This window comes from Manis pentadactyla, chromosome 9 (genome assembly GCF_030020395.1).
Source record: "Manis pentadactyla isolate mManPen7 chromosome 9, mManPen7.hap1, whole genome shotgun sequence".
Taxonomy (NCBI): domain Eukaryota; kingdom Metazoa; phylum Chordata; class Mammalia; order Pholidota; family Manidae; genus Manis; species Manis pentadactyla.
In genome coordinates, this window is record NC_080027.1 from 89,829,461 (window position 1) to 89,852,579 (window position 23,119).

Consider the following 23,119-nt stretch of genomic DNA (forward strand, 5'->3'; position numbering starts at 1 on the left):
TGGAGAAGACTTGGCCTGATATGGGATGGAACAAGGACAGCCAACCTTGATCCTATAGGGATTTATGGCTTCGCTAACCTAACCCCAACCCCAAACGGCAGCCTTTGTAGCATGTTAAGAATGGGCTGGCGTTTTTTAAACAAGGCAAAGATGACTTCCCCAACTTCCCCCAAACCATAGTCCATTGACCCTGGACTGTCTGTCTCTCCCCTTTACCCTGCTTAGGAAAGCAGAACTGAATTTAGGATACAGCAAGTTTATTTGGTGAGTGCTGACAGCAAATATCCAAGAGACAAGCTGGGAAAGGTGCTGTGAAAGGGAACCTAGGAAGCCTTTGGGGCCACACAGTCTCACACATGGCTCCAGGCACACGCAGAATGTCCTCAGCCATTCAGCACCATGCGGACGAGCTCTGTGGAAAGGAGAGGGGTGAACCAGGGAGCAGGACCAACGGAGGGGTCCACCAGGGGCCAGGAAACCGCAAGAGCACAAGGGTAGCAGCATAGGAAGGGATGTGCCTGCAGCAACCAACCTTGAAGTCTGGTTCACAGAGGAGCTACCTTGAGTCTCACCAGTTCTCTTGGCCCCCAGCTCCCCTCCCACCAGCTGTTAGTCCCTCCCAACCCCTGAGCAGCGAGAACACAGCAGAGGCAGAAAAGGTCTCAACTACACCTACAGCTACTGCCAGCCACTGGCAGAAGACAGTGTTTGGGGTTCAGGTACCTCCAAGCTGCCCAGCAGAAGGCTCTTCAACTACAGCAGTGCAGTGGAGCAGGCAACCCACCCCCCCATGCCAACCGCCTGTGCTCCGAGGCCAAAGGAGCACCCTAAAGCAAGACGGGGATAAGCTGGTGTGAGCTCCCAGACACCAGCACAAGGGGCCCTGTAAGCAAAAGTTCAACACCTGTTCTAGACAGGAGGTAATGCAACCCCGGGATGTCTTCCTCTTTGAGGAACCCCTCTCCACCCCTCCCCACTCAGCTCCATGCAGAAACATGCCAGGAGGAAGTCAAATGGTAGTAGAGGAAGGGCAGAGGCTAGAGAAAGATTGGGAAGAAAAACACTGGGAAGATCAACTACAGAAGAGAAGGCTGGGAGGAGCCGTACCCGCCCCACGGCCCGTCACCCCGACAGGATATGCCTCACAAATGCTGCAAGAAGGAAGAGACAATGGTGAAGACAAGACACAGGCATGGGGTGAAGGGGTCAGGCGGTGGGAGAACAGACATTCCACTTATTTTACTTTCCATCCCTTCCCCACCCTTCACCCAACATCACTCCTTTTCCCATCAAACCCCTCTAACCTCCCACTCCTGGGCTGGGCTGGACCCTGCACCCTGCCTCCTGCCACTTTTCAGAGCCCAGGGGCAGGGACAGGAAACCCCAAATGCTGTGCATGATCTGCCCCACATGGCTATTTCCTCCATAAGGGCCCCAACTCTTCCCTCACCTTCATAGTTGATACAGCCATTGCTGTCTTCGTGCCCTGCCACTAACATTTCCACTTCTTCCTCTGTCATCTTCTCACCTGTAGAGGGAAAAAATCAAGCACACTTACACTTGGGGAATTGGGTGACAGCTGTGTATCTGGTGGTGCCTCAGCTCAAGGTGCAAGTGCATACATAACCTTACCAAGAGTAACGAGAACATGCCGAATTTCAGCACCCATGACAGTGCCATTCCCTTCCTTGTCAAACACCCGAAGGCCTTCGACGTAGTCCTCATAGGTGCCCTGATCCTTGTTCTTGGCCACAGTCTGCAGCATGGGCAGGAAGTGCTCAAAGTCCAGCACCTTCACATTCATCTCTGCCATAAAATGAGGCAGGAAAGCACACAGGTTCTCAGGGCTGAGGGCATTAGGGATCACACCTGAAAAGACACCTCCCACCTGAGGCGGGGGAGTCTATGGAGTTTGCTAGTTGAGACAAGACCTGCTTGAGTCTGGGGCCTAGGAAAACAAATGGAAGCTCTTGGTTGAAGAACTATGGGCCCAACACCACACTGAGGAATTGTTTTTAAGGAACCTCACCATCACTCTTGGGGTTCCCCAGGACCTTGAGCACCTCGGCGTTGGTGGGGTTCTGGCCCAGGGCCCTCATCACATCCCCACACTGGCTGTACAGGATCTTGCCATCCCCTGTTCTGTCAAACAGCTGGAAGGCCTCCTTGAACTCTGAGGATTCAGTAAAACAGCATGCAGGAGTTAACGCAAACCCTCCCTCAGCCCCTGCTGCCCAGCCAACTTTATCATGCTGGGGAAACCAGATATTTATACTATTGTACACCCAAGTCCACTAAGAGGGATCCAGTGTCCCTTCCTCCCAACTCAGGTGTCCCACAGAGCATTCCTGCCCCCTTAGCAGAGTGGTAACATCCACTCACACAAACCCTCTGCGTATGACAAGCCCGCCCAGTCTCCTCTCTACACAGGGCAGGAATTTGCCACCGCCCTGCCTGGGTCCTGTCCTTATAAGGAAGTGGGAGCAGCAGCCAGGGACTGGGGTCATCCAGCCTGCCACTTCCCACCCCTCCGGTATAGAAAGAGACCTTTCAGAGAGTACAGCTACAAACAAAGTTCCTCAGCAAACTTCCCTGTCCCTATTTTCACAAAGTACCAGGTCACTGCTTTTTACAGTCTTCACAATTCAAGCTGGGGGTGGGTGGGAAGGAGAGAGTTATCAAAGGAAGAGAGAAAAGGCAGAAGCAGCTGATTAAGGAACACTGGGGTGCGGGCAGCTTGAACCCTCCCCAAGCCCCACACACAGCAGGCATTAAGGTGACCAAGTTGTTTCACGTACCCACACCACCTAAAACTCACTCAGGGCTTGGGGCTCAGATCTAGAGTGGAAGGGGAGGGAGGAAGAAAGAGTGAGAAAAGAAAATGGAGGACATAAAAGGAGGGAGAAGGGAACCCAGAAGGTACTCCCCCGAGGGTGCAGAAGGGAAGACAGGTTGTGGGTAAGGGCCAGATGCTAGATGGAATGACCCCCTCCTTAAGCATGACCTCAGCAGGGGTCACATTTTACCTACCTGCGGTCTGGTCCTCGGTGAAGTCACACTGCTCAGAGAAGGGAGCGGTGAGCATCGGAACTCCAAACCCCCAAGCTTCTATCCACCCCCACCAAATCCTGTTCCATGCTGGGAACTCGCTTCCCCATACTTTCCAACCCCACCTCCAACCTTCCAAGCCCTCAAGGTTCTTTTCGCCCCCTACCTCTGCCTTCTCTTTACCCCCCAGCCCCGGCTTCCCAACTTCCGCCCCAAAGCCCGCTCATCCTTTCAGGCCCGGGCCCCACCATCTCGAAGACCCAGCTCTGCGGAATCTTTTTCCTGCAGTAATGGCTCCGGCTCCTAGCCTAACCCCGGCCTTAGTACGTCCCGATGACGTTACCCCAACTGACCCAGCCAATGGGAACTCCGGCCGGGGCTCATGCAAATCATTGCACAGTAGTAACGTGGGGGGCGAGGCCCGCCGCAGTCCATCTCTCCAGAACAGACGGCCGGGCAACAGGAAGAGGGCGGGCTGGGCGCGCGGACCGGCCGCTCAGAGCGGTGAGGAGGTGGGAGGACTTGGGAGCGTGGGGAGGAGAGTCTCACTCCTCCTCCCTTCCCCTCCACTCAAGAAAGCAACAGTCGGAGGCCAGGGAGGAACCGTCTCTTTATTTTTAAACAATAGGTGGCCTCCTAGTGGCAGGAACGTGTTTCCGCCCGCGCGGGCGCCCAAGGTGTGACCCCGCTGCATCTGCGGAGAAAGATGAAAGTTGCCGCGCTCGCAGCACGACAGAAAATGCCTTTCCCGGATTTCTGCCCTGGCTGAGGAACGTAAGGAGACTTGCCTGTCATGGCGGTGGGGGACCTTCTCTGTAGAGCTCAGACGCTCAGAATGTGCTTGAGGAAGGCTGCAGAGAGAGGAGGCACGAGGGGCTTCGGCAGGCCCTTGGGTAGTCCATGACTTTGGGTAGGCCAGACCCAGGACTCTCCACCCACCTAAGGGGCATCTCTCCTCGCTTCCTTACCTATACCTTCTGCTCTTCTGGCCCCTTACCTTCATAGTTGATGCAGCCGTTGAGGTCCTCATGTCCTGCCAGAACTGTCTCCACCTCTTCTTCAGTCATCTTCTCTCCTGGGCCCCAGACAGGCATCTTAACCCCTGCCTTCCCTCCCTCACCAGTTTGGCTATGCTCTTTGTCTGGTATCTCCGCTTTTCTCACCCTGGAGTCTCGCCTATAGCAACAGAATCCCAAAGAAATCCTCTCCTTGTAATGGAAATGCCTTGAATGTGTTCCTACATCTTGCTTTCCATTTCACCTGCATTAGCACTTAGTGAAAGTTTTGACAGACAATGAAACTGAATTCCAGAGGGTTAAGAGATGTACCAGATCACAGAGCACTAGCATCTCTTCCACAACAGACTCAGGTTTCCCACCTCATCCCCTTTTCTCTGCCCTTTGGGAGGCATTTGTGCCCCCTCACGACTTAGCCTCTGCAAGAGGAAACTCTTCAGATTCTGCCCCCAAGGCTCTGACCTTCACAGTCTCCTGCTCAACACCTACAGGACAGTAATCCCTCCCTGGCGCTGCTAACTTGGCTAACCTTCTTGCTCCACTCCCTCCTCTCCCCCCTTTGGGAGTTCTGGTCCCTGCCTTACCCAGGGTGGTGAGGACATGTCTGAGCTCTGCCCCCATGACTTTGCCGTTCCCCTCTTTGTCAAACACCCGAAGCCCCTCCAGGTAGTCCTGGTATGTGCCTTGGTCCCGGTTTTTGGCCACAGCCTGGAGCATGGGCAGGAAAGTCTTGAAGTCCACACGCCGAGATTTCAGCTCTGGAGGTTAGAGAGGTGGCGGAGACGTCACTGCGGTGTCACCTAGGATCTAGCGCCCACCCCTACCAAGAAGGCTTTCATCCAAGTCAACATTCAGGATGTTTTTCTAACCTGTATTTGACAGCTTTTGGAATCCTGAGATCTACCACAGCATCCTTTGTCACCTTACCAACATTTCTTGGTTTCACCACCAAACTGAGAACCCAACTTGTTACCAGGGGACCCTCACCATCACTCTTGGGGTTCCCCAGGACCCTGAGCACCTCGGCGTTGGTGGGGTTCTGGCCCAAAGCCCTCATCACGTCCCCACACTGGCCGTACAGGATCTTGCCATCCCCCACTCGGTCAAACAGCTCAAAGGCCTCCTTGAACTCTGAAGTATAAAGGAGAGGTCAGTATTGATCAGGGGTTCCCATCACCCTCAGACAGAAAGGAAGTTCAGAAACTGCTAAGGCTGGGCAACACAGGGGACACAAAGAGGACTAGTGTGGGCGGTTTCAAGGTTGGGACTGGAGTTAGGGGAACAGAAAGAGGATCCAACCAGGGTTTTGAGACTGGACAGTAGGGCTTAGGGGATCAGCTTCTCCTCACCCTCCAGCTGGTCCTTATTAAACTCGATCTGTGGAAGAAAAGAGCAGGTGAGAAGCATGACAGGGCTCACTCAATACCTCTGCAGCACTCCCCCCAACCAACTGAGAGCCACTTCCAGGAAGGGGCCCAAAGGGACCAGGCGGGGAGCCCAGCCACCTCAGTCCCATTCCCAGCTCTGGACCTTGGGAGAATCCCAAGAGGAGAAATTTTAGGGGGAGGGTTTCCTGGGAACAGGGTTAATCCCATGCCACCTGTTTCCCTCCCTCCAGTGCCTGAGCCCTGCATCCCTCACATAACTGGGGGCTGAACAAAGGCTAAATTTACCCCTGGCCCCCAGCTGTGATTGTCTAACAAGTCTGTCCTCTTCAGCCTTCCCTCCTGGGGTGCAGAGCTGTGGCCTTTAGAGTTAAACAGTCAACCACAGGCAGCAGCTCCCTCCTTCTACCCTGAAACTGTCCTCAGAACCCAGATGTTCCCCATCTCATAGTTCCCACCTCCAGCAGGAAGGTCAGTGAAGTTGTGTGTATATGTGCGTGCATACACGTGTGTTATAGGTTAGAGGGAGAGAACAACAAAGACAATAGCAAAGTCATAAGCCTGGGTGCTTCCAAATGGGGAACTAAGAGGAACCCCCAATATCATTCCAGTGCTAACTGATTCCCTACCTTCTAGATACCCCCTGATCCCCTAGGCTGTATCCCAACCCTTTCAAATTCTTTCTTCACTCACCACCACTTTAGAGAGATCAATGGGGGGCTCCTGGGTTTTCTCACGAGCTGGAGGGACAGCTGGTGCTGGCTCAGCCTTGGTCTTGGCTGGAGGGACCCCTGCTGCTGCCTTGGCAGCAGGTTTGGAGATAGAGGGCCCCGCTGGTTTCTTAACGGGAACATCCTTCTTGGGAGGCATGATGTCTGATGGTCAGAGGACAGTGTGCCGATGAGGACACCCATCTCTGTTTAAATAGCCAGGGAGTCTGGGATGTCAAGGGGCGGGGGCAGGGGCAAGAAGCCAGATGGCAGTGGGGAGTGTGAGATAGGAGAGATACGCTGGCCTGCCCTCACTCCCCTGGCCTCCAATGGTGCAGGACTCCTGTCCCAAGGTCTTCTCCCTTCTGTTCAGCCTGCCCCCAAAAATGGCTGGAACAATGGCCCTTTTAGGGGTGGGAGAGGAAGCCAGAGACTGCCCAGAATGGGGGAGTAAACCTTCCGTGTGAGGATAGGATGCTTGCCAATGACAGACACTGAAATAGGGGTGAGGCAAAGAAGGGGATCCAGGCATTGCAGGCCCTCAACCCCCAGACTCAGGGTAGCCCTTTTTTCTAGCAGGTTTAGACTCTTGAAGGCTGAGGCAGGGAGGGGCCTTGTGAACCGGGATCGTTAGAGTGAGGTCTAGGAGCAGGGAAAGGTGATAAAAAAAACAAGCAGCCCTTCCACTCCCCCTGACCATGGACGAGGGGGGTGATGGCTGGCCCCACAGCCTAATGATCGCCACTAGTTATAGTGGCTGTCCTCCTCCCAGCCCAGAACTAGAACTGTGCACAATATACAGAAAGAATAGTTAGAGAAAAAGGAGTGTGATGCCCCCTCCACTGTCTCTTGTGCCCGGTGTTTTAGGCGTGGGGGTAGAGGCAAGGATCATGTTTAACAGTTACCACCCATACTCCCAAGGAAGGAACCGTTTTCCACAAGCCCATGGTCATTCAAGTCAAACAAAGGTAGGGTACCTGCTAAAGCTGCAGGTACACCTTGATGGCGTCTGAGAGAAGGGCAGGCCCTGAGAAGCTACGGACCTAAATTCCAAAATCGAATCCAAAAGGGTGTGGGCGGTTCTACGAACTCCAGAGTGCTCTACCCTAGCCAGCCAGATAATAAAAGCCAGGACTCAAGCCTGTTGGAGCGCCAGGGAGGGTTGGAGTTGCCGGTGGGGTAGAGGAGAGGGGGATGGGCTGCTGGCTACTTCTGTGGGGGAAGAGGGAGAGTATTTAGGAAACGTTCTGAAAAAGACAGTGATTCCACTTAGACGCTGGGTCTCCCACTCAACAAAACAAGTCTGAATATCACTGCAAATTGTCCCATCTTAGGAAATCAGACTCTTTCCTCCTGGTAGGAGTCCTACCGCGCCCGCATGCACACGCACGCACACGCACGCCTCCGCCTAGCCTACATGAACCCTTCTGGGGCGCCCGCACACTCACCCCGCGGCGTCCAAGCGAGGGGCGCAGGCGCGGGGCGGTCGGCCTGCATCCCCGCCTCGGGGCATGCCGGGAGTCGCAGTCCGCGCGCCCGCAGACTCACGGGAAACGACCACCCGGCGGGCACAGGACATTGGTAACTCAAGCTCCGTCAGCGCCTTTGTGCTGCAGCTTGAGGGGCAGTGAACAACGGCTCTGCCGCCCCGGCCTGAGACTGCGCGGGTTCTCCGGGCGCCCGCTTTCTTAGCCCCGGGATCCCCGTTTAGCGTGGCCTGGGATACTTTCCTGTATCCGTCAGGAAGAAAAGCCCGAGGCAGGAGAGGGCCGCCGCCCAGGCCCCGGTGGGAGTCTGACAGTAAGAGGCACCTGCTGCCCCTCCAGCTTTCTCTGCCGGTTGGTAGGGAGAACAGGCCATTGAGTTGCTGTGTTACTTGGAAAGTTTTTTTAATTTTGTTTTTCATGAGCTGGTAGTTGAAATAAATGTGGAAGAATTAGCTAATGTTGAGGAAATCTGAAGGAAGTACAGGAATTGAAATTAAGTCCGGTCACCTGCGTCAGCCTCTCCAAATTGAAGTCTTCACCATGCAGCCGGGGCGCAAATGCACCAAGCCCTGGACTGGGGGCTGGGCCCCTGCAGCCCTTCAGTCTGAGACACCTCTGACCAACACTGGGCATTTCATTATCACAGGCGTCTGCTAAAGGTCTCTGTGCTGGGAGGGAACCACCCGCCTTCGCTGCCCGCAGTAAATACCCCGTGGCGACCCTTGTTGCATGAGGCTAGGACTCTGAGCCCTAGGAGCCCTGGCAGACAGACGATTAGAGAAAACCCCTGCCCTTCAGGAGGGTGAGGCATAGTGAACTTTATAGGCAGTAAGTGACGTTTGCTGGTTGCAGAAATCTTGAAACAGTAGAAATGTCTTGGGTAACAGAAGTAACAACAATGAGAAGGTTGTTAGCAACTATTCCTGGAGGCCTCTGCAGAGCAAGACCTGCATGAGTGGCTAAGTATTTCAGGGAGGCAGCAAAGGGGTGCTTAAGTGTGTGATCTCAGACCAGCCAGCTTGGATTTGAATGCCGGGTATTTGTTGGTAACCTTTCTGTACCTTGGTCCCCCCATCTGTAAATTAAGGATAACAATGCCTTCCTCACGGGGGTGTAGGGAGGATTAGATAGGTTATTCTATTTAGGCACAGAGCAAGCAGTATATAAGTGTTTGTTAAAACAGATTTCCTTTAATCTTCCCAACATATGAGGTAGGCTGCATTTCCCCATTTTCCACCCATAAAAGGTCACTAGGCATGCAGGGATGGACACAAGGAGGAAAACATTTCTCATAAGGGTTTGGTTACAAGACTGGGGAGGGGTCACATCACGGATGCCTTTTTGTCTTTTTCATCACGTACACAGAAGTTGATTTTGAAAAGTAACTTCTCTGATTTTTTTCTCTTCCTTTCCTCTGTTTGTAGCCCTCTTCTGGCACTTTATCAAGCAGAAGCAGTTACGGCATCATCTGACTTCCTAGTATTTTTGTCTGCTTTCTAGAGAAGTAGGGCAAAGAGGAAAGATGAAGAACCTCGGTAAGCACAAGTGGGCAGAATGCCCTTCATTTTCCATGCTGTCCCTGTCTTTTCAGTCCTAAATAATGCTAACTGTACTGAACATGGTCTTAACAGCATGGGTGATTATACATCATGCATGTGCATTTTCTGTGACACATGCCTATTTCTCTTCTCTTCCTTCCCCATGTAGCATGTGACTTGTATGTTCTTAGGAATTGTATATTTTTTCTAATAATAGTTTCAACATAAAATAATTAGGAAGTCAGTGCAATCCCTGTCAATACTGACCGCATTCTTCAATGAACTGGAAAAAATAGTTCTAAAATTCATATGGAACCACAAAAGACCCCGAATAGCCAAAGCAATCCTGAGAAGGAAGAATAAAACTGAGGGGATTACACTCCCCAACTTCAAGCTCTACTACAAAGCTGCAGTAATCAAGACAATTTGGTACTGGCACAAGAACAGGCCCATAGACCAATGGAACAGAATAGAGAGTCCAGATATTAACCCAAGCATATACGGCCAATTAATATACGATAAAGGAGCCATGAATATACAATGGGGAAATGACAGCCTCTTCAACAGCTGGTGTTGGCAAAACTGGACAGCTATATGTTAAAGAATGAAACTGGATTATTGTTTAACCCCATACACAAAAGTAAACTCGAAATGGATCAAAGATTTGAATGTAAATCATGAAACCATTAAAACTCTTAGAAGAAAACATAGGCAAAAATCTCTTGAATATAAGCATGAGCGACTTTTTCATGAACATATCTCCCCAGGCAACAGAAACAAAAGCAAAAATGAAAAACTTGGACTGTATCAAACTAAAAAGCTTCTGTACAGCAAAGGACAAAATCAGGTGAACAAACACCATCCTATAAATATACGATAAAGGAGCCATGGACATACAATGGGGAAATGACAGCCTCTTCAACAGTAGGTGTTTGCAAAACTGGACAGCTACATGTAAGAGAATGAAACTGGATCATTGTCTAACCCCATACACAAAAGTAAATTCGAAATGGATCAAAGACCTGAATGTAAGTCATGAAACCATAAAACTCTTAGATAAAAACATAAGCAAAAATCTCCTGGACATGAACATGAGCAACTTCTTCATGAACATATCTCCCTAGGCAAGGGAAACAAAATAAAAAATGAACAAGTGGGATTATATCAAACTGAAAAGCTTCTGTACAGCAAAGGACACCACCAATAGAACAAAAAGGCATCCAACAGTACGAGAGAATATATTTGTAAACAACAGATTCAATAAAGGATTGACATCCAAAATATATAAAGAGCTCACCCACCTCAACAAACAAAAAGCAAATAATCCAATTAAAAAACGGCAGAGGAATACCAAATGATTTCACTCATAAGTGGAGTATAAGAACAAAGAATAAACTGAAGGAACAAAACAACAGCAGAAACACAGAACCCAAAAGGGACTGGGAAGGATGGGTGGGAAGAGAGGGATAAGGGGGGGGGGAGAAAGAGGGCATTAGGAATAGCATGTATAATGTGGGGGGTACGTGGGGAGGACTGTGCAACACAGAGAAGACAAGTAGTGATTCTACAGCATCTTACTATGCTGATGGACAGTGACCGTAATGGGGTTGTGGTGGGGACTTGGTGATGGGGGGAGTCTAGTAAACATAATGTTCCTCATGTAACTGTAGATTAATTATACCAAAATAAAAAAAATAAATGAGCAGAATGAGAAAAAAAAGAAACGGTCAGAGGAGCTGAACAGACAGTTCTCCAAAGAAGAAATTCATATGTCCAACAGACACATGAAAAGATGCTCCACATCGCTGGTCATCAGAGAAATGCAAATTAAAACCACAATGAGATATCACCTCACACCAGTAAGGATTGCCACCATCCAAAAAACAAACAGCAACAAATGTTGGTGAGGTTGTGGAGAAAGGGGAACCCTCCTACACTGCTGGTGGGAATGTAAACTAGTTCAACCATTGTGGAAAGCAGTATGGAGGTTCCTCAAAAAACTCAAAGTAGAAATACCATTTGACCCAGGAATTCCACTCCTAGGAATTTACCCTAAGAATGCAGGAGCCCAGTTTGAAAAACACATATGCACCCGTATGTTTATCGCAGCATTGTTTACAATAGCCAAGACATGGAAGCAACCTAAGTGTCCATCAATAGATGAATGGATAAAGATGTGGTACATGTACACAATGGAATATTATTCAGCCATAAGAAAACAAATCCTACCATTTGCAACAACATGGATGGAGCTAGAGGGTATTGCGCTCAGTGAAATAAGCCATGTGGAGAAAGACAGGTACCAAATGACTTCACGCATATGTGGAGTATAAGAACAAAGCAAAAACTGAAGGAGCAAAACAGCAGCAGACTCACAGAACCCAAGAATGGACTAACAGTTACCAAAGGGAAAGGGATTGGGGAGGAAGGGTGGGAACGGAGGGATAAGGGGAATAAGGGGCATTGCAATTAGTACATATAATGTAGGGGGGTGCACGGGGAAGGCAGGATAGCACAGAGAAGACAAGTAGTGACTCTATAGCATCTTACTATGCTGATGGACAGTGACTGTAATGGGGTATGTGGTGGGGACTTGATAATGGGGGGAATCTAGTAACCACAATATTGCTCATGTGATTGTATATTAATGATACCAGAATAAAAAAAAACAAAATAAATAATAATAATTAGGAAGGACACATCTTTAAAAGAAAAAAGGAAATATACATTATAAACCTAAGAGCAATTTTAGGAATTCCATGGCACTATAAATCAGTAACTTGAATAATTGTGGCTTCACCTTATACAGCTTAACTGGCTCTTTTTTTTTTTTTTTAACCAGCTTTTTAAACACTAGCTAATGTGTTAAGCTGGGTAATAGCTTAGGTAGAGAGAACACTGTTTCCTAAGTAAATAGGAAGGATATTCTTGCGAAAAATGCCTTCAGTCCTCTGGCATTTGACCAAAAAGTGGTACTTGTGGTAACCCATAATAGAAAGAAGAAAAGATAATGAGGATGTTTTATTGTACAGGTAGTTTATAAAGTGCTTTCCAGGTCCTATTTTTATAGGTCCATACTAGATGCAAGATGTAAGCAGAAAAATGTTATGGTAACCAATATTAGTTTAATTTTTATAATGTTCTACAACGAAGTCCTCAGATTTAGCTGCTCTTCAGAATCTCCAGGAAGCTGTGTAAGCAGGCAAACTTCCAGACTCTGCCCCTAGAGATTCTGACTCTAGGTCTGTGTTAGGCCTTGGGAATCTATTTGAAATATTTTTAGCCTACTGGAAAGCACAGAGAGTAAACTAACATAGGTAAGCACAGCTTGGATAAAAGGAGTAATCTTTTCAAAATGTGTATTTGATCCTGTTATCTCCGTACTTAAAATACTTCCATGTGTTTTGATAAAGACTAAATCCTTACATTAGGCTACAAAAACCAGCACAGTTTCAAACATTCCATATCTGTACCAGCCACATCTACTAGCTTTCAGATCTTCAAAGGTGTCCTGTGTCCTCTTGGCTCAGGTTTTGCCTCTTTTATGTCTCTTCCTTCTCTCCTGACCAATACACACTATTTCTAGTTATATATCCTTATAACACAAGAGGAAGAGAGCAATCTTCTCTTGAACATTCTACTAAACAGAGCACCATACATAGCATGTACTGGACATTCAAACATCTGTAGAATGAATGGTGAAAGGGAAGACTCAAGATGGACACTGATACTAGTAAGTCAATAGATAGCTTGGGGAACTTGAGACTGAGAGAGTTCCCATATACTAGACTCTTCTTTTTTTTTTTTTATTAAGGTATCATTGATATACATTCCTATGAAGGTTTCACAAGAAAAACAATGTGGTTGCTACATTCACCCATATCATCGAGTCCTTAAACTCTTATTGTTACCCTGAAGTAGAAGGTGAGGTAATTGATTTGCTAATAGAGGAAGTAGGAGGAAGTGGCTTGAGAAAGCACTGAAGGTTTGAAAGAGCTACTGGAAAGATGGGAGACATCTTACTGGGGATCCATTCACAAATATTCACACAACATTTGCTGAGTGCCTACTTTGTGCTTTGCACATGAACTTACTGAACAGCAGAGAGGGTGGTTGCAATGGGAGATCATGAGTCTGTAATGGTCCCAGTACATGAGACAGATTTCCTTCTTCCAAGCAGTACTCAGCTACATGGACTGTTGAGCTAGAGAAAAGAGGCAGCTGCACTGGTAATGGGTTAGAGTTCTGTGTAGTAGGGATGATAGATGAACACAGAGGCAAGAGAGTTGCAAGTTTGAATAATACAGGGTTTGTGATCCAGGCCAAATAGAAGAGTGAGTATGCAAGTGGCCTGTTGATTGAGAGGCTATGGAAAGTCACAGGGCCTGGAGGGTCAATGAGGTTGAAGAAATGAGAGTTGGAGATCTCAGAGCTGTAGTTGGAGAAAAGAGTGTGTTTGAGATTAAAATTTCAAAGGATATAGAGGATGGCAAACTGGAATGAGTGGCCATAGGGGGAATGGTTGCAAAGGTAGTGAGGTGACAGTTACTGCATGTGAGGAGAGTAGCCATTAGGGTTCTTGCGGTTGCAAGTAGCAAAAATCTGGCTAAAGAGGATTTATTGGCTTATGTAATTGGAAAGTCAAGAGGTGGGGTGGGTTTTAGGTTCATTTTGATTCAGAAGTTCATGACATAACAAAGGGATCCAGTCTCTTAATTGTCTTGTCTCTGCCCTCCATGTGTTAGCTTCTTCCATGGGTCCCCTCCTGGAGCCTATTATGGCTTAGCTGCACAGCTATCATATCCTTATACTAAAAGAAAGACAGCAAGCTTCTCTTTAACGTTGGAATCAATTCCTCGACTTCACTCTGACTAGACCAACTTAAAAAAATGCCCATCCACCCTTGAACTAATCACTATGACCAGGGAAATATGCCCTCACTGGCTTAGACAGGGGTCAGGCCCACCCCTCTGGCAAGGGGAATGGTGTCACTCTGATATGCATAGGCCCCTCAGGGTGTGTGCTTGCCATTATAGTTGGATTGGAGTCAGGCTCAATGGGGAGGAGTGGAAAGGACACCGGGAAGAAAATCAGCAATGTCTCCGACCATGAGAACCTATGAGGCTAGGCATTGAGTGGCCTACAATGTACACTGAAGATGCCAGGATGACAGCAGTATTCAGGATGATGGCTATACCCATGTATTCAATGAATGAATGACAGAGGTGAGAGAAAGTAGAGGGTATAACATACTGGAATTATCTCCAAAGGAGTTGAGATTTGTACTGCTCTGAGAATAACAATGGGAAAGCAGCACTGGGGCAAGAGGAGAATGTGGACCCCATCTCTCAGTTCAGGAGAAGGAAGAGTCTCCCTTGGTGTTCCAGCTGAATGAGGTCTCTTGAGGGGTGAGCCAAGTTCCAGGGGAGGCCAAAGTGAGATTTATGAGTAAAGAATTACAAAGAGTAGGATACCATCAGTGGAACAACAAGACATCCTACAGTATGGGAGAATATATTCATAAATGACATATCCAATAAGGGTTGACACCCAAATATGTAAAGAACTCATGCACCTCAACAAACAAAAAGCAAATAATCCATTTAAAAAATGGGCAGAGTTGCTGAACAGACACTTTTCCAAAGAAGAAATTCAGATGGCCAATAGGCACATGAAAAGACGCTCCACATCGCTAATCATCAGAGAAATGCAAATTAAAACCACAATTGATAGGCTTGGGGTTGATTAATGATTGTGCATTGAGTCCCCTATACAGAATTTTATTGTTGTTAACCATTTGATCAATAAATATGAGAGATGCCCTCTCAAAAAATAAAAAAATAAAAAATAAAAAAATAAAACCACAATTGAGATACCACCTCACACCAGTTAGGAAGACCAACATCCAAAAGACAAACAATAACAAATGTTGGCGAGGTTGTGGAGAAAGGGGAACCCTCCTACACTGCTGGTGGGAATGTAAATTAGTTCAACTATTGTGGAAAGCAGTACGGAGGTTCCTCAAAAAGCTTAAAATAGAAATACCATTTGACCCAGGAATTCCACTCCTAGGAATTTACCCTAAGAATGCAGTAGCCCAGTTTGAAAAAGACAGATGCACCCCTATGTTTATCACAGCACCATTTACAATAGCCAAGACATGGAAGCAACCTAAGTGTCCATCAGTAGATGAATGGATAAAGATGTGGTACATATACACAATGGAATATTATGCAGCCATAAGAAGAAAACAAATCCTACTATTTGCAACAACATGGATGGAGCTAGAGGGTATTGTGCTCAGTGAAATAAGGCAGGCAGAGAAAGACAAGTACCAAATTATTTCACTCATCTGTGAAGTATAAGAACAAAGCAAAAACTGAAGGAACCAAACAGCAGCAGAATCACAGAACCCAAGAATGGACTAGCAGTTACCAAAGGGAAAGGGACTGGGGAGGATGGGTGGGAAGAGAGGGATAAGGGGAAAAGGGGGCATTAAAAAAAAAAAAGAATTACAAGGGGTGGATTCACTGGGAGGTATCATGTAGATATTATGTCAAACTAGGTTTGCAGAGAGCCTAAAATATTCAGGTTTTGCCAATAAGGTGAATTTTGACAAGATTCCATCAGTGGAGAGGTTTAAAAGGGAGTGGAGCAGAGGAGATTGTATCAATGCCCTTCAGTTGCTCTCTTAGCGCCCCTTTTCTTTGCACCTGTCTTGTTTAATTGTGTGTTATACTGACTTGTCTGCTCACCCTACTTCTAACTTGTCTGCTCACCCTACTTCTAGGTTTTTAGTTTTCTTTTCATTTCTATTTTTATTGAGGTATAATTGACATGTAACATTATATTAGTTGCAGGTGTGTGGCATAATTATTTGATATTTGTATACATTGTGAAATGATCACCACAGTTAAGTCTGATTAACATCCATCACCAGTTAGAAAAAAGTTTTTTTGTCTTGTGACAAGAATTTTTAAGATCTACTCTCTTAACTTTCAGTTATGCAATACAGTATAATTAACTGTAGTCATCATGCTGTACATTATATCCCCAGGATTTACTTACTTTAGAACTGAACGTTTACCTTTTGACCCCCTTCACTCATTTCTCCCAACCCCATGCCATGCCTCTGGCAGCCACCATCCTGTTCTCTGTATATGTGAGCTCTTTTTGTTTTGGCTTTAAATTCCATATATGATGAGGTCGTGCAGTGTTTGTGTTCTCTGACTTATTTCATTTAGTATAGTGCCCTGGAAGTCCATCCATCCATGTTGTCGCAAATGATTAGATTTCCTTCTTTTTTATGGCTGAATAATAATTGTGTGTGTGTGTGTGTGTACCACAATTTCCTTATCAATTTCCAGTTTCTTCAGATAAATACCCAGAAGTAGAGTTGCTGGATCATATGGTAGCTCTATTTTTAATTTTTTGAGGTACCTCCCAACTGTTTTCCATAGTAACTGCACAAACTTACATTCCCACCAACAGTGCACAGGCCTCCCTATTCCCCACATCCTCACCAATACTTGTTATTTCCTGTCTTTTCGATAATAGTGATTCTAATAGGTGTGAGATGATACTCATTGTGGTTTTCATTTGCATTTCCTGATGATTAGGGATGTGGAGCATCTTTTCAGGTACCTCCTGGCCACCTATTGTCTTCCTTGGAAAATGTCTATTTAGATTTTCTGTCCATTTTTTAACAGATTGTTTGTTTTTTGCTATTGAGTTGTATGAGTTCTTTATATATTTTGGATATTAACCCTTTATCAGATACCTGGTTTGCAAATATTTTCTCCCATCCAGTTGCCTTTTCATTGTGTTGATGGTTTCCTTTTCTGAGCAGCAGCTTTGAGTTTGATGTCATCCCACTTGTTTATTTTTGCTTTTTTGCCTTTGCTTTCGGTGTCAGTTGGATTTTAGTTCTTTAGGACAGTCTTACCTTTACATTTTTGTAGTACTGACTAGTGCAATGCTCTACAAATCTTTTCTGGATTCCAGCCTAACATTAGGAAAGAAAATTGACAGGTGAAGGGCATAGCTGCTGGAGAGAAAGTTTTCTGACAGCACCAAGAAATGACAGTTGGTAATCTGACAGTGAGGGAGAGGTAAGAAAATCTTTAAAAGTAGGCAAAATTTTGCCCATCAGTTGTCAAGGATTTTTTGTAATTATAATATCCAGGAGGGAATATAGGAAGACACATTTTGTGTAATGCTGGTGGAGGTATAGAAAATTCATATAATCTCCTTAGATGCAGTTTTGAAGAATGTATTAAAAGTCATTAAAGTACAGAAGTTGACCCAGCAATTCTTTCCCTAAGAAAATCATTTGAGATGTGCATAAATGTTTTTTTTTTATGTTCTCACAGTGAACATCAAAACATTGGTAACTATCTTCATTTCTGACAGCAGAGAATCAGTTAACTTTGCTGCATTCTATGGAATTATACATCACCATTATAAATTATATTTTCAAAGAATATGTAATGAAGTATAAAAATGCTTATTATGTGTTAAGTGAAAAAAGCAGGTTATAATATGACCCTAATTTGTAAAATATGTATTCCTGTAATCATGTTACTTTTCTTCCTTGTGTTAGTCACTTCATGGCCTTAGAGAAGGCTGCTGCAGCTCTATTCATCACATCCTCCCACTGCATTTCCTGGAAACTAGAGGACATGGCACAGATTCTCCTCTCCCAAAGGGGTCCCTCCTCTTCCCCAGCCATTTCCCATTGGGATCCAGAAAGGCAGGGAGAATTGAGGGCTTTTTCTGTTGATGCTCCAGTTCCCTGCTGACTTCCTCTTACATCTCTTTGACCAGAGCCGGGTCACAGAGCTACCGTGAGCTGCAGGGGAGGCTGGGAAAGTGAGTAGCCAGCAAAGTGGATTGTGATTAATCCCCTGGGGCTGGCACATTGCCACCAGGAATGCTCCAGAATCCATATATAGGGAAGAAGGGAACTAGCTGCTGTGTAGACAACTGTGTTTCTACATCCACTTAACTACAGCACACTGGGCTGGTAATGCCACATTCCAAGAGGGTAGCATTTGCAAACAGCAGTGACAGTGTATCCCTATGCAGTTGTATCTGCCTTTTCTAGAAGCGGCAGGCATCATGTATGTGTTGGTGTCAAAAGCTAGCTGTTTGAATTTAGCTCAGAGAAGACAAATAGGGACTCTGTGACATCTTACTACGTTGATGGACAGTGACTGCAATGTGGTATGGGGGGGACTCGATAATAAGGGTGAATGTAATAACCACATTATTTTTCTTGTGAAACCTTCATAAGAGTGCATATAAATGGTACCTTAATAAAAAAAAACCATAAACATCCAAAATAAGTGACATTTCTATATGCTATTGAAAATACAGGAGGAAAAAAAACACTAGCTGTTTGAGAAATAACAGTACATTTGTTTAATTCCTGTGATTAATGACCATTTGTTTAATCTTTAATCTTTGTATGTATAACTGCAGTGATGCACTGAATTCTGCTTCATCTTATAGTTAATAATGTGGATCAATACCTCTTCCCTTTTGTATCTTGAACTGGAAAAGGCTAGGTAAGTGCAGGGACCCTAGGGGTGGAAGGATTTGTGCCATGTCTTCTAATTTCCTGGAAATGCAATTAAGTGATGAACTAGGTCAAGAGTGCTTCTTAAAATCCCACACTGTGGGATACCTGATTGTATTATCTGAAGCCAACTAGAACAGCAGACTTCAGGCCACATGCCCATAATCAAATAATTAGACAAGAGACCTGAGAAATAGAAGCTCCTCTGCCCTGTGTTTTTGGCATTTTTATCCCTTAAGTTTCTGGGTGGGGAGGAGGGCAACTGAGACCTCTTGCTCATGGTCAATGCCTGGGATCCTCTTAAGTTGGTAAGAAGAAAGTAGAGATGGCAGAAGAACCAGCAGCGAGTACAAAGGAGTTACTGAAAAAATAGGAGCTGAGTTAGTGGATGGCATGAAGGTTTAAACTCAACTTTTGCCAGTAAGGTGAATTTCTACAACAACTTGTGGAACTGCGTTTGGTCCTTCCTCTCCTTCAGTGGACAGCATCCTAAGGTTATATTTTTGCAGAGAAGATGTTAAAGCCCTCTGAGGCAGTTAGGAAATCTCCAAGTTCCTATTCAGTAAACCTGTTTACAGTATAGCTCATTGTTCCTCCATCTCACTCTGCTCCAGCATGTGCATAGTTAGAACAGATGGAGTACAGCTTTTAAAACTTGCATTCCAGGAAGGGTCCCAAAAGGAGAAGAGTTCAAGGTGAGCCGATCTGAATGGGTTTAAAATATTTCTCAGTTAGTCGCCCAGTGGGTGGGACCTGAAGCTTTTTTCGATATAGCTAAGCATGCCACTGAGACACCCTGTGGCACTGAACTTCCGTGTTCACCAGGTCTTGGAATCCTTTCCCTGGAAAGCCCATGAGACAGATCACAGTGGTCAGCAGACTATGGATGGGAGCAAACTTCACTGTGACTAGGAATAAGTCTCCCGGGAAGCTCAACAGCCACTACTCCACAAGCTACCTTTACCATCCTCAGCAGGACCAGCAGTCTTGGTAGCTGCGGCCACTGTAGGTTCTAACCATAATTAAATGTACATGATTCATGAATTGAGTAAAGACTTAAAAAATTTTTTAACTTGCACTTTAATTAAATGTATGTGGGTGTTATCTCACATTTTTTTCTTTAAAAAATTTTTTTTTAGTTAAGGTATAATTGATATATGACAAATTAGTTTCAGGTATATGACTTATTAATGATTTGATTGATACTGGTATATACTGTAAAATGATCACAATATGTCTAGTTAGCATTGGTCACCTTACACAGTTAAATTTTTTTTCTTGTGATTGAGAACTTTTAAGATGTACTCTTTTAGCAACTTTCAAATACACAGTACAGTATTATTAACTATCATCTTCATGCTGTATATTCCATCTCCCCATGACTTATTTATATCCAGACAAGTTTGTACCTTTTGATCCCCTTCACCCATTTTTCCCACTCCCCCACCTCCTGCCTCTGACAACCACCAATCTGTTCCTTGTATTTATGAGCTTGGTTTTGGTTTTGGATTCCACATGTAACTGAGATCGTACGGTGTTTGTCTTCCTCTGTGTGATTTGTTTCACTTAGTAAAATGCCCTCGAGGTCCATCCATGTTGTTATAAATGGCAGGATTTCCTCCTTTATGGCTTAATATTCCATTGTGTGTGTATATATATATGCCACAATTTCTTATCCGTCAGTGGACACTTAGATTGTTTCCTTATCTTGGCTGTTGTCAATAATGCTATTACAATAATACTATTGCAAATAATACCACAAATAAACATGGGAGTGAAGATACCTTTTTGGGTTAGTTTTCATTTTCTTTGGATCAATTCCCAGAAGTAAAATGGCTGGATCATATGGTAGTTCTATTTTTAATTTTTTGAGGCACCTCCCAACCATTTTCCATAGTAGCTGCACCAACTTACATTCCCACCAATGGTGCACAGGGGCTCTCTTGTCTCCACATCCTCACCAACATTTCCTGTTTTTTTTATAATAGCTATTCTAACAGTTGTGAGATGATACACATTGTGGTTTTCATTTGCATTTCCCTGATGATTAGGGATGTGGAGCATCTTTTCAGGTACCTCTTGGCCACTTCTTCCTTGGAGAAATGTCTATTCAGATCTTCTGTCCATTTTTTAATCAGATTGTTTGCTTTTTGCTATTGAGTTGTATGAGTTCTTTATATATTTTGGATACTAAGCCCCATCAGGTACCTGGTTTGCAAATATTTTCTTCCATCCAGTAGGTTGCCTTTTCATTGTGTTAATGGTTTCCTTTGCTGAGCAGCAGCTTTGAGTTCGATGTCATCCCACCTGTTTATTTTTGCTTTTGGTGTCATTCAAAAACACCTCACCGAGAGCTATCTCATGGGGCTACTGCCTGTTCTCTTCGTTTTATGGCTTCAGGTCTCATGTCCAAGACTTTAGTCCATTTTGAGTTAATTTTTGTGTATGGTATAAGACAGTAATCTAGTTTCATTCTTTTGCATGTAGCTGTCCAGTTTTCCCACCACCATTTATTGAAGAAACTGACCTTTCCCCTTGTATATTCTTGGCTCCTTTGTCACAATTAAACATATATAGGTATCCCCAGTTTTTTTTAAAGTTTGAGTTATTCTACTTAGCTTTTAGGAAAGACCTACATTTGTACCTGTTTTCTCTAACCAAAAGAAATCTGAAGAGGATTTTTATTTTTATGAGAAAAGATAAAAAACAAAAGTATTTGTCATTTTGCAGTGAGCTGTTACAGAGACAGCTTTCCCCTGAGCAGCAAGAGCAGCCCCACCCAGCTCCTGCTCTGGGAATTAGTATCTCAGCAGCAAGCTGCCAGACATTTGAACTAAGCCTCTATGCTGTATCTTGATTTAGTCGGTGCATCTGCCAGGAAGATGTGTCCCTAAAGTACCTGAAAAGCCTAACAGGTTATTTTTTGGGTCTGGAGTGCCAAAAAAACACATCCATATGAATGAATGGCAATTCTCTGCTTTATATCATATTGAGTTACTGAAGGTTTCATAGGAATTTTCCACTTTTGGACGTGAGAAACCTGTATGTGTGGGTTACTGGGCTCTCTGTTCCATTCATCTTTCTGTTGTACCAGTACCATACTGTTTTGATTAGTATAGCTTTAAGTTTGAAACCAGGGAGCATGATGCCTCCTGCTTTGGCTAATTGGGGTCTTTTGTAGTTCCATACAAATTTCAGAATTGTTCTATTTTTTTGAAAAATGCCATTGACTTTTGATAGGGATTGCATTGATGCTGTAAATCATTTTGGGTAGTGTGGCCATTTCAACAATATTAATTTTCCCAATCCATAAACACTACCTTTGCACTTATATCTTCAGTTTCTTTCATTACTATCTTAGTTTTCACTGTGTATGTCTTTCACCTTGGTTAGTTTACTTCTTGGTATTTTATTCTTTTTGATGCACTTGTAAATAAGATTGTTTCCTTTATTTCTCTGATAGCTCATTATTACTATGTAAGACATGCAACACACTTTTGTATCTTGGTTTTCAATCCTGTAACCTTACTGAATTTTTCTGAGTATTTGGTGGTGTCTTTAGGTTTTCTATATATAGTACCATGTCATCTGCAAATAGTCATGGCTTTGCTTCTGCCTTTCCAATTTGGATGCCTTTTGTCTCTTCATCTTGTCTGATTACCCTGGCTAGGACTTCCAGGGCTATGTTGAATGAAAGTAGTGAGACTGGGCATCCTTGTTCTGTTTCTGTTCTGAGTAAAAGCATTCAGCTTTTCACCATTATGTTAGTTGTGGGCTTGTCATACATAGCCTTTATAATGTTGAGGTACATTCCCTCTATACCCACTGTTTTTGTCATAAATGGATGTCGAATTTTGTCAAATGTTTCTTCTGCATCTGTTAAGGTGATTATAGGATTTTTTCATTTTGTTAGTCTATCATACTGACTTGTGGATGTTGGTATCTTGCATCCCTGGGATAAATCCTACTTGGTCATGGTGTATGATCCTTTTAATGTATTGTTAAATTCAGTTTGCAGATATTTTGTTGAGGATGAATAAAGGCTTTTAACACTTGGAATAAACATCTGATGGGGAGGCTCTTAAGGAAAAGAGCCTATCTGGTTTGAGTATAACGTTTAATGTTAAGATACAGCAGATAAGCAGTGTTGGTACAAAATTAAGGTTCAATTCTAGTCAAAGAGTTACAGCCTAGGCACCTAGATAAAATATTGGTCCTGTCACCCAGAGTCCGCTAAGACCCTCTCCTTGGCACCAGCTAAGTTTCCAACCCTGATGTCTATTACTCAGAGGCTGGAATAGAATCTACGTGTGAATCAGAGCCTGGCTCTAGTCATCACAGCAGGTCAGAGTTGT

At 44.9% G+C, this 23,119-nt stretch overlaps 2 protein-coding genes and 1 long non-coding RNA gene across 6 annotated transcripts; 1 reads left to right on the forward strand and 2 right to left on the reverse strand.

Moving 5' to 3' along the window:
• Positions 1-240: 240 nt before the first annotated feature.
• Positions 241-3,559, reverse strand: MYL6 (myosin light chain 6). Of its 4 annotated transcripts, XM_036917515.2 has the most exons (7): positions 3,297-3,425; positions 3,031-3,058; positions 2,030-2,173; positions 1,633-1,806; positions 1,451-1,528; positions 1,108-1,151; positions 241-412 (listed from the first exon to the last, which is right to left on the reverse strand). In XM_036917515.2, exons 1-6 carry the CDS (start codon positions 3,297-3,299, stop codon positions 1,123-1,125), a joined length of 456 nt encoding a protein of 151 aa, XP_036773410.1. In that variant the 5' UTR covers positions 3,300-3,425; the 3' UTR covers positions 241-412; positions 1,108-1,122. The 4 variants fall into 4 exon arrangements, with proteins under 4 accessions (XP_036773410.1, XP_036773408.1, XP_036773409.1 ...); XM_036917513.2 differs by lacking the exon at positions 3,031-3,058 and having other exon boundaries at positions 3,402-3,559; XM_036917514.2 differs by lacking the exon at positions 1,108-1,151.
• Positions 3,560-3,638: 79 nt separating this feature from the next.
• MYL6B (myosin light chain 6B) lies at positions 3,639-7,753 on the reverse strand. Its single transcript, XM_036917509.2, has 8 exons — positions 7,608-7,753; positions 6,143-6,324; positions 5,414-5,441; positions 5,052-5,195; positions 4,649-4,822; positions 4,046-4,123; positions 3,837-3,899; positions 3,639-3,742 (listed from the first exon to the last, which is right to left on the reverse strand). Exons 1-7 carry the CDS (start codon positions 7,654-7,656, stop codon positions 3,871-3,873), a joined length of 684 nt encoding a protein of 227 aa, XP_036773404.2. The 5' UTR covers positions 7,657-7,753; the 3' UTR covers positions 3,639-3,742; positions 3,837-3,870.
• Positions 7,754-7,821: 68 nt separating this feature from the next.
• LOC118928383 (uncharacterized) lies at positions 7,822-22,990 on the forward strand. Its single transcript, XR_005031210.2, has 3 exons — positions 7,822-7,959; positions 9,071-9,181; positions 19,590-22,990. It is a non-coding gene; the product is annotated as an uncharacterized LOC118928383 (long non-coding RNA).
• Positions 22,991-23,119: the final 129 nt, after the last annotated feature.

Bases quoted from the DNA above. Each gene is read 5' to 3' on its own strand.
- MYL6B (XM_036917509.2), bottom strand. From the start codon at position 7,656: ATGCAGGCCGACCGCCCCGCGCCTGCGCCCCTCGCTTGGACGCCGCGG. The intron at 4,823-5,051 runs GTGAGGGTCCCC...TCTAACCTCCAG, and splicing joins GGGGAACCCCAAGAGTGATG to AGCTGAAATCTCGGCGTGTG. The intron at 4,124-4,648 runs GTAAGGCAGGGA...TCTGGGGCCCAG, and splicing joins ACATGTCCTCACCACCCTGG to GAGAGAAGATGACTGAAGAA.
- MYL6 (XM_036917513.2), bottom strand. From the start codon at position 3,483: ATGGACTGCGGCGGGCCTCGCCCCCCACGTTACTACTGTGCAATGATT. The intron at 1,529-1,632 runs GTAAGGTTATGT...TTCCCTCTACAG, and splicing joins GCATGTTCTCGTTACTCTTG to GTGAGAAGATGACAGAGGAA. The intron at 1,152-1,450 runs GTGAGGGAAGAG...TCCTTCTTGCAG, and splicing joins TGGCTGTATCAACTATGAAG to CATTTGTGAGGCATATCCTG.